General features: G+C 35.3%; 1 protein-coding gene across 2 annotated transcripts in view; it reads right to left on the bottom strand.

Moving 5' to 3' along the window:
* Positions 1-13,880, bottom strand: part of ZFYVE9 (zinc finger FYVE-type containing 9) — a 213,482-nt gene that overhangs the window by 121,073 nt on the left and 78,529 nt on the right. For both annotated transcript variants that reach the window (XM_042951599.1, XM_042951600.1), the window contains exon 3: positions 2,430-2,538. In XM_042951599.1, the coding sequence (XP_042807533.1) occupies positions 2,430-2,499 (70 nt within the window). In that variant the 5' untranslated portion in view covers positions 2,500-2,538. The remainder of the gene's footprint in view (positions 1-2,429; positions 2,539-13,880) is intronic.

Raw genomic sequence — 13,880 nt, 5'->3', positions numbered from 1 at the left:
CTGAAAAAATAATTACAATAAGTTTGCTGGTGACACTGGAAAAGCTAGGACTCAGTTAATCAACTACATTTGCAAATACTCTGAAAATAAAATATTCCTAGGATATCTAAAAAGAGAATATTTCTAGAACATGGAGTTTCTAATTTTTAGCTAGGAACAAAAAAATATTATTAAGACTATTCCTGTATTACATGTCAGTTTGGAAAAGAGGTCATTCATAAGGGGAAACAAGTATAGCCTCAAACACAACAATCTGAGAGAGCAATAAGAAGAAAATCAGTTTGGGTTGAAAAAGAATTAGTGTAAGGAAATAGTAAAAAGCAGCTAGAAAGGGCAGATTGGAAAGGCAGAATATGTGGAGAATGGTCCTGAATCCTCTGAGTGTTAAATCCTGAGTTGACCAAATGTAGGCTAGCAGAGACTTGAGATTTAGTAACATATGCTTCCTTTAAAAAAAGAAATCATTATTTCCAAGATAGTTCATGGAAATAAAAAAGAATTACTGCTTCTTACAAGAATATTTAATATTCAAACAAGAATGATCAGTTATTAAAATTTCATTATTCGACCACCTACCACGTGGGCATACTGTTAATTATCTAGTGTCATCACCATCCATGTGTGCTATATTTTTCATTTAAAGAAGGAAATTAACACAAAATGAAAAATCACTCTATTTAAAATATACTTTGAAAGACACCAGGCTACACATTGTAGTTTTAATGCAACTTTAAATTTTGGGGGCTCCTGGGTGTCTCAGTCAGTTAAGCATCTGACTTTGGCACAGGTCTCACAGTTCATGAGTTCAAGCCCCGCATCGGGCTCTGTGCTGATAGCTTGGAGCCGGAGCCTGCTTTGGATCTGTGTCTCCCTTTCTCTCTGTCCTTCCCCTGCTTGTGCTCTGTCTCTCTCTCTCTCTCTCTCAAAAATAAACAAACATGAAAAAAATGTAAAAAAAGTTTTTTAATTTTACAATTTTTTTTAATTTAAAAAATTCTAAAATTAAAAAAAAATAGCTCAAAACAAATAAACAACATAGTTCCAAACAAGAATGTGGCTTCTGAAGTTCTTCTCCTTCTAGGGAGTTATTTTTTATAAGCAAATGCTGTATTTTTGAACTAAAAGACAATTTTTACTGATTCAATGAAAATGTATTCAAAATCAACTATATACAAAATACCCTACTAGAATCTACGTTAGTCACAAAGAGAATCATGTAATGAACTAACAGTTTTATGAGAGTCAATGGTATTCTAGAAGTATATTATTCATGTGATTAGGTGTAGCACCTGTGTAGATATCTTATGACAAATAACTGTGATACACAGAGGGCCAAACCAAAGAAAGGATTGAGAAATTATTTGTATAAATGATTGAAACAGAGAGGAAAACACACCTTCTGCCTTGGTATGTATAAAACCCATCTAGATCCAATAAAATCTCAAATTATTAATTTTTACATTTACATGAATCCTATGGCTATGGAGTAGCTTCAGGTCATCAACAGTAAAATATGAGAAGAGCACGCTATTCCATGTATCATTCCTTCTCCCTTTTCTTTCCTAACCCCCATAATCCCATATTCTTTTTAAGGTTTGCTCTATCATAGACCCAAAGCAGTAAAGTTAAAACTAATCTCTCTTCCCAACTACTATCAAAGAACAACCTGAATCACTGGATATAGTAAAGGTTTGGAGATCATTACTAAAATCATGGAGTTCAGATGGAAATATACCAAATTGTAAACTTGTTACATGCCATTTCCCCTTAGAAACAGAGAACACCAAGGAAGGAAGGTGAGGTAAAAGAGATTTAATTATGGCTTATCCATTCAAGTCATACTCAGAGGGAAATTTAAAGAAAAGTTTTCCCTAAACGAAGTGAATCTTAAGCTGACAGTTTATTTAACCATTTTGGCAGTAACTTAAAAATATAAATCTTTTAAAATTAGTTTAAAATGTATCTTTACTTTTTTGGTCAATCAATAGGCAATAAGTTATTTTTCTTAGTTTAGAAATACAATCACACATTCTAAAGCTTTTCTTGATCATAAATTGGTTGTATAAAGAGAGTTTAGGCTCTAATATCATACTGCCTGGATACTTATTATCCTGCCACTTATCAGCAAACTAACTTTGGGGAAGTTGCTTAATCTCTCTGTGCCTCTCATCTGTAAAATATAGATAAAATCTACTTTCATGGGATTATATTAAAGATTAAATAATACAGTCCATATAAATGCGTTAGCATAGTATCTGGCACATAGTGCTCAAAAATGTTCGTTCCTCCTCTGGGTATTAAAATATAATACTATTATCATTAAGTCACTTTACCCAGTTTTATTTTTTTTAAGTGTTACATACTCTTAAAATCCCCCATTCTCCATATCATAAATATATTCAAACAGATTCACCAAAGTAAATTCTCACCTTCGTTTTGTTCAAATTCATCTAATACCTTGTCCAGGTTGTAAGCTTCTGCTTGGAAGTAATTCTCCATCGGTGAGGAAACACCACTTAAGAGACTTGTTTAAACTTTCTAGAAAGTAGATCAAATTTGTATTATACTTTCAATTACTAAAATATAATTTATAGACATTACAACTGATAACAAATATAAATGATCATGAAACTGTTATGAACAATTATACACCCACAAATTGGAAAACCTGAAGGAACTAGATAAAGTCCTAGATGAATATAACCTACCAAGAGTGAATCATGAAGAAACAGAAAATCTGAAGACCAATTATTAATAAGGAGATTGAATCAGTAATTAAAAATCACCCAACAAAGAAAAGTCCAGGATCAGTTGGCTTTACTGATGAATTCTACCAAACATTAAAAAAAGGATTAATACCAATGCTTCCCAAACTCTTCCAAACAACAGAAGATGGGGGGAACACTTCTAAATTCATTTTACAAAGCCAGCATTACCCTGATACCAAAACCAGATAAGGACACTACAAGAAAGGAAAATTACAGGGGTGCCTGGGTGGCTCAGTCAGTTAAGCGTCTGACTTCGGCTCAGGTCATGATCTCGCAGTTCATGAGTTCGAGCCCCATATCGGGCTCTGTGCTGACAGCTCGGAGCCTGGAGCCTGGAGCCTGCTTAGGATTCTGTGTCTCCTTCTCTCTCTGCCCCTTCCCCACTTGTACTCTGTCTCTCAAAAATAAATAAATATTTTTTAAAAATTAAAAAAAAAAAGGGGGGCGCCGGGGTGGCTTGGTCGGTTGGGCGTCTGACTTCGGCTCAGGTCATGATCTCACGGTCCGTGAGTTCGAGCCCCGCGTCGGGCTCTGTGCTGACAGCTCAGAGCCTGGAACCTGCTTCCGATTCTGTGTCTCCCTCTCTCTCTGCCCCTCCCCAGTTCATGCTCTGTCTCTCTCTGTCTCAAAAATAAATAAACGTTAAAAAAAAATTTTTTTTTAATTAAAAAAAAAGAAAGGAAAATTACAGTATCCCTGATGAATATATATACAAAAATTCTAAAACAAAGTATTAGCAAACCAGATACAATAATACATTAAAAAGACCATATGCCATGATCAAGTGGAATTTACTCTGGGACACAAGGATGGTCCAATATCTGTGAATCAATGTAATACACCACATTACAAAATGAAGGGTAAATCATATGATCATCTCAATAGATGCAGAAAAAACATTTGGCAAAATTCAATACCCAATTGTGATAAAAACCCTCAATCAAGTCAATCAAGTGGGCAGAGTAAGAACACACCTAATAAAAGCCATCTATGACAAGCCCAGAGTGGACATCATACTCAGCAATGAAAACCTGAAAGAAAGCCTTTCCTTTAAGATCAAGAACAAGACAAGGGGGATGCTCACTCTCACCACTTGTATTCAACATAATACTGGAATTTCTAGCCAGAGCAATTAGGAAGAAAACAAAACAAAAAGTATCTGAATCAGAAAAGAAGAAGCGAAACTGTCTGTACTTGAAGCTGACATCATATTCTATACAGAACACTCTAACACTCCACACAAAAAAACCTGTTAGAATAAATGAATTCATTAACTTTGCAAGATTAAAAAGTCAACACTGTGCCTACTGGCTGGCACAGTAGGTAGGGAGAGTATGCAACTCTTATTCTCTGGGTCATGAGTTCAAGCCCCATATGTAGAGTTACTTAAAATTTTTAAAAAAAAATTTTTAAGTCAACACACAAATTTAGTTGGGTTTCTATACACTAACCCCAAATAATCAGAAAGAGAAATTAAGCAAACAGTATCATTTACAATTACATCAAAAAGAATAAAATTTCTAGGAATAAATTTAACCAAGGAGGTGAAAAATCTGTACTCTGAAGACACAGATGAAATAATCAGAAGACACAAACAGATGGAAAGATATTCTGAGGCTCATGGATTGGAAAAATTAATATTGTTAAGATGTCCATACTATAGATTCAATGCAATCTCTATCAAAATTCCAATGGCATTTCTCATATATACATACATACATACACACACACACACACACACACACACACACAAACACACTCATCCAGCAATTTGTTTGAATCCACAAAAGACCCTGAATAGCTGAAGCAATCTTGGAAAAAAAACAAAGCTAGAGCCTTCATAATACCTGATTTTAAATTATATTACAAAGCTATAGTAATCAAAACAGTATGGTGTTGGCATAAAAACAGACACATAAATCAATGAAACAGGAAAGAGAGCCCAGAAATAAAACCACACATATATGGTCAATTAATTTATGACAAAAGAGCCAGGAATATACAATGAAGAAAGGATAGTCTCTTCAATAAATGGTGCTGGGAAAGCTGGACAGGCACATGCAAAAGAATGAAACCATATATAGAGATCATTTCAACAAGCGCCTGGGTGGCTCAGTCAGTTAAGCGTCCGACTTTGGCACAGGTCATAATCTCACGGCTCATGTGTTCGAGCCCTGTGTCAGGTTCTGTGCTAACAGCTCAGAGCCTAGACCCTGCTTCGGGTTCTGTATCTGCCTCTGCCCTATCTCAAAAATAAATAAACATTAAAAAAAAAGATCAATTCAACTCAACATGGATTAAAGTCTTGAACATAAGAGCTGAAACCATAAACTTCCTACAAGAAAACACAGGCAGTTAAGCTCCTTGACATTGGTCTTGGAGATGATATTTTGGATTTGACTCCAAAAGCAAAGGCAAGAAAAGCAAAAATAAACAGGTGGAACTACATCAAAGTAAAAAACTTCTGCACAGTAGTGGAAACCATCAACAAAATGAAAAGCAACCTACTGAATAGGAGAAAATATTTGTAAACTGTATGTCCAATAAGGGGTTAATATCCAAAATATATTCAGAACTCAAACAACCTGATGGCAAAAAACCCAAACAACCCAATTAAAAGTGGGCACAAGATGAGTAGACACTTTTCAAAGAAGACACACAGATGGCCAACAGACACATGAAAAGATGCTCAACACAATGAATCATCAGAGAAATACAAATGAAAACCACAATCAAATCACACCTGTTAGAATGGCTAATATCAAAGAGACAAGAAATAACAAGAGTTGGTAAGGATGCAGAGAAAAGGGGACCCTTGTGCACTGTTGATGGCAATGCAAACTGTATGAAAAAGAGTATGGAGGTTCCTCAAAAAATTAAAAATATAACTGCCATATGATTCAGCAATTCCTCTATTAGGTATTTATTTTAAAAATAAAAATACAAACACCACAACTTCATATATATATATATATATATATATATATATATATATATATATATACATATATATATATATATGTGTGTGTGTGTGTGTGTGTGTATATATATATATACATATATATATATACACACACACACACACACACACATATATATATATATCAAATCATTATGTTATACAGCATAAACTAATACAATGTTATATGTCAATTATATCTCATATAATTGCGAAAAAAGTGAAAAGAATATAGATTAATAAAAATATTTATAATTTTTATATAACAAGTATCCTTGTATACTTAAGATGTTGGATCCAGTTATTTATTAATATTTTATATATAGTGACTATGAAATGCTGAGTATTGTAGGTATATGTTAAATGTGCTAGATTGTATGTGGTAAGAAATTTCATTTATGCTCTTACCATTGGACAGTTTAAATGCTCAGTCTTTATCAGAATAAAAAGTAATCTTAAGTATACAAGGATAAAATCTCTTATAAATCTATTCAGACCATTTAAAGTATAAAACCTATCATCCCACTAGAGGTATTCTAAGATCTTTAAGCTAATAAAGTCTAGAAACCTGTAAGCTAACAATTATCAAAATGTAACTGCAGGAGACAGACTTGGTGCATTTGAATACGATATGTTTCAAAAGATAAATTCCAGATGTTGAGAGAGGAATCACTTCTTTGAGATAAAACTACATTTCTATTTAAAAAGAAAAGTTTTATTTTATTTCTTCTTTTTTTATTTAATGTTTATTTTTGAGAGAGAGAGAGAGAGAGAGAGAGAGACAGGGGGCGAGCAGGGGAGGAGCAAAGAGATGGAGACACAAAATCCAAAGCAGGCTTCAGGCTCTGAGCTGTCAGCACAGAGCCTGATATGGGGCTCAAACCCATGAACTGTGAGATCATAACCTGAGCTGAAGTCAGACACTTAACCAACCGAGCCACCCAGGTGCCCATTATTTTATTTTTTTAAAGTTTACTTATTTTGAGAGAGAGAGAGAGAGAGACAGACAGACAGACAGACAGACATGTGTGCATGAGCGGGGCAGGGACAGAGTGGGAGAGAGAGACAGAGAATCCCAAGCACAGGGCTCAATCTCATGAACCGTGAAATTATGAACTCTTGGTCCAAAAGCAAGAGTTGGACATGTAACCAAATGAGCCACCCAGGCACCCCCATAAATAAAACTTAAAAAAAAAAAAACCTATTCCCAAATGGAAAATGATAAAGTTCAAGCAAGCATGGGGATAAGGGACATTAGTTCTAAAATGTTAATGATAATTCTGACTTGGTTATTCTCTCTAGTAGGTTTTTTAAAAAATAATCTCTGTACCCAACATGGGGCTCGAACTCATAACCCAGAGATTAAGACTCAGATGCTCTACCAACTGAGCCAATCAGGTGCCCCTTGGTTACTCTTTTTAAACCTCTTCTTTTCAAGTACAATTTCTTAGTCTTTCTTGGTGTTAATTGATTAAAAAGCATCCTGTGAGCACATATACTAGGTGTATCACCCACTTAACAGAATGTCAAGAGCACACAGTAGTTGTTAAATAAATATTAGCCCATTTTCCCCTCTATTATCATAATCCCCATGCTTATCTCCTTAATTTCTCAAAATGTTCTTTTCAAACTGAAAATTTTACTTGGCTTCTTATTGGTATATAGAAAGGCAGATGGGAGGGGAGATAATTTTACAATTCCCCTGAAAATTCTAAGTAAGGAAAACATGAAGAAGAGGGAAAATCAAGAATGTAATATCCTGTTATTACAAATTTTAAGTTAAATATAAAAAGTGGTGAATTTTCTTTGATTTCTAGTGTTTCCTCTCTGAGGCATAAAAAAGCATCAATATTATTTCTTTCATTTTACCAATTAAAAAAAAAGCTCAGGGGATTAAATGGGTTTATTCAATCATTTCCGCATGATTATTCATTCAGTCAACTTTTATTTATTGATTGGCTCCTGTTAAATAAGTTTAAGTAGACAAATAGGCTACATAGTTTTTCTTACCTATCTTTTGTGTCTCATGATTTATAGTTGAAAATAATTTTCATATTATGCCATTTTATTCTGATAAAGACTGAACATTTAAACTATCCAATGATAAGAGCATGAATTAAATTTCTCACAACATACAATCTAGCACATTTAACATATTCCTACAATACTCAGCATTTCATAGTCACTATATATAAAATATTAATAAATAATGGGATCCAACATATTTATTGTGTATCTCCTGTATGCAAGGTATTGTAATCATTTCAAGTCTCAGACATCATCCTTAACATTGAGAAGCTTATAACTTAATGGTAAACAATACAAAAAAAGAAAAGTAATATAATAATAAATGATTTTAATAATAACAGTATAAGAGACCCAAAGTACTACTTGATTACTTTGTCAGATCAAATTAACAGATAAGTGTTACAGAATAAGTATTATAAAAGTTCAAGAAATGGGCAGGATCACCATTTGAATGGTCAAAAAAGGCATTATTTATGGATTTGAGCTGGGCCTAGAAAGGTGGATACAATTTTAATGAATATTTCAGATGGCAAGATGCAGAAGTAAAATTTAAAACAGGCAGAGACATACAAGGAGTGACCTAAGGATAGGCAATTATTGAGGGATCAGGGAAACTGGAGCAAGAATTTATTCATATAGTTAACATTAGGACATAGTTGGAGAAGCAGACAGGCATCATATCATGCAAGCCTTGGAATGCCAGTCTGACAAAGGTCCTACATATACTTTTAAGTAATGGGAAGCACTATAGCACTTTCACAAACCTTTATTATAGTATATTGTTATAATTGTTCATTTTATTATTAGTTATTGCTGTTAGTCTCTCACTTTACCTAATTTATAAATTAAACTTTATCATAGGTATGTATGTACAGGAAAACACAGTATATATAGGTTTTGGTAGTATCTATGGTTTTAGGTACCACAGGGGATCTTGGAATGTATCCCCCATGGATAAGGAGGGGGACTCCTGTGCAAACAGCTGATCAAGAAGCTGTACTAAACTCCAATGATAATTACTGTTGCAGGCCAGCATCAAAAATCCTAAAATCCTAAATCCTAAATCCTAAAGCCCTTAGGTAAATGGTTACTAGGAAAGAAAATATTCACAGTGCCTCAAAGTATTAATCCACAGATTATTAATCACAAAGGAGAAAATATGTTTACAGTAAGAAGATATGATAATCACTACCTAAACCAAATGATCAAATTTAGGGTTACCAAGAGTTTAACAAGCTGCCATGATGGTGCTCGCTTTGGCAGCACATGTACTAAAACAAGCTGCCATGATGTACCTCTTGATATGATGCAATGAGAAGTTTAAAACATTAAGAACATAGTATTCTTGCCAAAAATGTTTAACCTGAATTGAATCATGAAGAAACGATTTGACAAATCTAGAATGTGAGGCATTCTATAAGACAACTGTTCCGAACTTTCCAAAAGGTTCAATGTTACAAAAACATCATTCCAAATTTAAAAAGACTTAAGAGATTTAATAACCAAATTCCATGCACGAACACTGGCTGGATCCTAAATCAAGAAAATACATATACACATACACAGCAAAAAATCCCACGTAGGAGACAATCCAGGAAATTTGGACTATGTATCAGGTGATACGATAAATTAATAACCATTTTCTTAGCTGTGATAACGACATTTTGATTTTGTAGGAGAATGTCCTTACTCTTAGGAGATGTCTGCTGAATTATTTAGGGAAGAAGTGTTGTAATATCTATATTTAACTTTCAAATGATTCAGAAAAAGAAAAGTATGTGAATGTGTGTATGAGTGTAGGGGAGGAGGGGAAAAAGAGGAAGAGAGTGAAAGGAGGGAGAGAGGAGGAGAGGTGTTCAAAAAAGAAACAAGAGGCGCCTGGGTGGCTCAGCTGGCTGAGCATCCAACTCTTGATCTCAGGGTTGTGGACTCAAGCCCTATGTTGGGCTCCGTGCTGGGCATGAAGCCTACTTAAAAAAAAAAAAAAAAAAAGAAGCAAAATGGTAAAAATTGATGAATCTAGGTGAAGGATATATGGGTCTTTATATTATCTTTTCACTTTTCTTTAGGCTTGAAATTTCTCAAAAGAAAAAAAAGAGTATACTGAGCTGGTGGTAGGAAGTATTCCTTCCCACTATGAATATAGAAATTCTAGAAAAATAGATTATCTTAAAATAGTTTATACAGCCAAATTCAAAAGCAAGAAAGGGAAATACACAAATCCATAAACCAAAAAGAAACCAAGCCACAGCAATGAGTGAGAACTGAAGGGGTCGCAAAACTAGGCAGCAACCTTCAGGCCTAGGATCAAAAGTTAGCAGGGAAGATGGGAATTATTGGCTGCAAACTTAAAGAAGTTTCTACAGTGTAAGGGGCCAGACTGGGCTCTCTGAATAAAGCTGGGAGCTGGCGGAAAAAACTATCCCAGGTGGCTCCAAGACTGAGCAACGGAACAGGATGGAAGAGCACACCAATAAAATCACCTTTCAGAAATTAGAATTCCTAACCTGCCCCTCACTCAGGATTGAGAATGATATTAAATCTTTCTATAAATGAATGTAACATGGTTTATCTCCATGGTTACTCAGCTTTTATTGTGACCTGTAATAATGTTTTTAATTTTTAAAAGTCATGAAATAATGGGATAGTGGGGAGAGGAGGGTGCATGTGACTATAAAGGGGTAGCACAAGGGAGATCTCTGTGGTGACAGAATCATGCTGTATCTTCAACTGCAATGGTGGTTACACAAACCTACATGGGACAAATGAGAGGGACACACATTCATGAATATGCTCACAGCAGCTTTATTCACAACAGCCAAAAGGTGGGAATAACCAGATACCTATCAACTGATGAATGGAAAATCAAGTGTCAATTTCCTAGTTTATGTTTTCTATAATTATGTATAATATGTAAGCAATGAGAAAAACCGGGTAAATGAAGGGTACACTGGGACTCTATACTATTCTTACAATTTCATGTGAATCTATAATTACTACAAAATAAAAAGCTGGAAAAAAATAAAAATGAAAGAGAAAAAGTTATTAAAAATTCAACAGACATAGGAGCAGGATGAAGAGAGCATCTGTGTAAGGGGGAGTCAGAACCCAAGTATAGTAAAGTAGATGTCCTTGTGTTGGGGTGGCCCAACATAAGATGTCAGAGACCCAACAGTGTAAGAAAGCTGTCTATGCAGAAGGACAGCCCAGGTGGGGTATCAGAACCCAAGAGAGGCGAGGAAGGCATCTACATGAAGGGGATGGGGAGTCAGAGCCCAAGTGAGTAAGAAGAGACCACATGCAGGAGAGGTAAGGAGGAGATGTAAGAGCACAATCCAGAGTGGCAGGTCAGAGCCTGAGCAGGATAAGAAGGGTCAGGGGAAGGAGACAGTGATAGGAGACTGGTTACATGCAGAGACAGATCAAATAACTGACTACATGAAGAGCAACCAGGGCAAGGTTTCTCACTATTAGAGAAGGGAGTTAAAATGCACACAAAGTGAAGGCCAGAAAGAACCCTGCAGTGTTGGTTTGGAATTCGAGATATCAGTATGAACTCATAGACCTCAATAAACATAGACACTTATAGCAATAGATATAGATGTAAATGGTGTGTGTGTGTGTGTGTGTGCACTTGCTTTAGCTCTCTGCAGAGAGGATCTTAGAGCAGCAAATCTCCATCTCTAATCCAAGTAGCAATGAGCATGTACCTAGCACCAGATTTGGTATCTAAGTATTGTTATCCACTAAAAGGAAGCAGGGTTCTATGGAGAAATGGCTGATTCCAGAGCTGGAGTAGAAAAAATACAAGAGCTCTGATGAGGATATAGGGAAATATGAATTCTCACACATTGCTAGAAAGAAAGTAAAATGATGTCACAACTTTGGGAAATAGTTTGGCAGTTCCTCAAAAAGTTACACCTCATGGCATAGCTAGTCCACTCCTAGGTTTATGCCCAAGAGAAATGGAAATACAGTCACACAAAAACTCATTCATGAATACTCACAGCATCATTCATAAAAGCCAAAAGGTGGAAACAACCCAAATATATATCAACTTATAAATGGATAAATAAAGTGTGGTATGGTATATCAACAAAATGGGATATTATAGGACAATTAAAATAGATGGTGTACTGCTGCTATATGCTACAACATGAAAGAATTTTGGAAATATTAAGGTAACTGAAAGAAGGAGACACAAAAAGCTATATACTGTATGATTCCTTTTGTATGGATTGTCCAGAATAGACAAATCCAAAGAAATAGAAAATTAATTAGTGACTGTCAGGTGCTGGGGGGAACTGGAGAGAAACAGGAACTGATTACTAATGGATACGAGATTTCTTTTTGGGATTATAAAAATGTTTTGGAACTAGACAGTGATGATGACTACATAACTCTATAAATATATAAAAACTCCTGGACTACATATTCTTTAAAAGAGTGCATTTTATGGTATGTGATTATATTTCAATTAAAAAAAAAAAAAGAGCCTTGAATATCTTGCATGCTGGAAAGCAAACATGTACTCCAAGAATGGAGACATGTCAAAAGGACACAGAAACCAGCCTGAAGGAGTTCCCACAGGCTAAATCAGAGAATCAAAATAAATAATGATAGCAATGGATTACAACCCACTGAATAAAAAAGAGAACCATGAATCCTTGCAATATGAATAAATGAATCCCAAGTGTGATGAGGAAGGGGATATTTACATTGCTTCAAAGTTCCTCTCTACAAAAATATTTACTAATTACCAAAGAAAAAAAGAGTAACTTCAGAGGCAAAGCCTGACAGACATCACCTTACACAGCTATCAAAGTAAGCATCATCAGTAATGGGACAAATGGAAATCTGTGCTCTCTGATAGGCTGCAGTGAAAAAGGACACAGCAATGTCAATACTGGGGGAGGCTAGATAGGGGTGGGGACTCCCTTTAATTTCTGCTCAATTTTGCTATGAAACTAAAACTGCTACATTTTTTTTGAGGGGGGGGTGCAAGTGAGAAGAGGGCAGAGAAAGTGAGAGACAGAGAGAGAGAGAGAGAGAGAGAGAGAGAGAGAGAGAATCCCCCAGGGGTAGAGAGAAACAGAGAGAAGCGGGACTCACTCGAAAACTCGAGCGCATCTGATGTGGGAGGACTTGAACTCACGAACCGTGAGATCATGACCTGAGCTGAAGTCAGATGCTTAACAACTGAGCCACTCAGGCACCAGAACCTAAAACTGCTCTTAAAAAAATAAAATGCGTTAATTTAAAAACAAAAACAGCACCACTCTGTGATATTCCCACAAAACTGCATAACCTGAATTTAGTCATAAGGAAACATCAGACAAACCAAAACTGAAGAACATCCTACAAAATAACTGGTCTGCAATCTTCAAAAGTGTCAAAGTCAAAAAAGTCAAAGACTGCAGAAATGTTCCAAACAGAAGGAGACTACAGAGACATGACTGCAACACATGACTCTAAACTAGATCCTTTTGATACAGAGGACATTATTTGTACATCTGGCAATACCTGAATAAGATCTAAGAATTAGTTGGTGGTAATGGATCAATGTTAATTTGCTGATTTTGATTAATATATTGTGGTTATGTAGGAGAATGTCCTTCTTTGCTAGAAACACAGTTTCAAAGATCATGCACTAGCAACTTATTCTGAAACGGTTCAGAGAAAAAAAAAGTTCTTTGTAGGTGACTTTTCTATAAGCTTAAGATAGTTTATAAAATTTTTTAAATACACCAGAAGTGTCTATCATATTTTTAATTTCCAGAGCACTTTCTTTTTCTAATGATTTTTACGTCATCTTATTTCATGCATATAACTTCTTTTCTTATCTCTTTTCTTAACTTCTCTGGTGCAATTACTAATTACCTACAGTTTGTTGGGCTTTTTTCCTCAAACTTTCTTCTATTTCCTGTATTATTTTCCTCCAAGTTCCTCTTTTGTACTTTTGTGTTTTGTTCTCTTTCCCCTTGGAGGCTCTCCCCAAATGCCTATTTATTGAATAAATGAAGTACTAAAGCCAACTGGAAGCTCTGCATGTCTGGCTTCTCAACCAGGAGGCTTCCACTGCATGGTGATCAGGTGGGAACATAGTTACTTCACTGGGAGACCTC

The sequence above is a fragment of the Panthera leo genome, chromosome C1, assembly GCF_018350215.1.
Source record: "Panthera leo isolate Ple1 chromosome C1, P.leo_Ple1_pat1.1, whole genome shotgun sequence".
In the NCBI taxonomy this organism is placed as follows: Eukaryota; Metazoa; Chordata; class Mammalia; order Carnivora; family Felidae; genus Panthera; species Panthera leo.
Note: the sequence above shows the minus strand (reverse complement) of the source record. Positions and strands in the feature narration are given on the sequence as shown.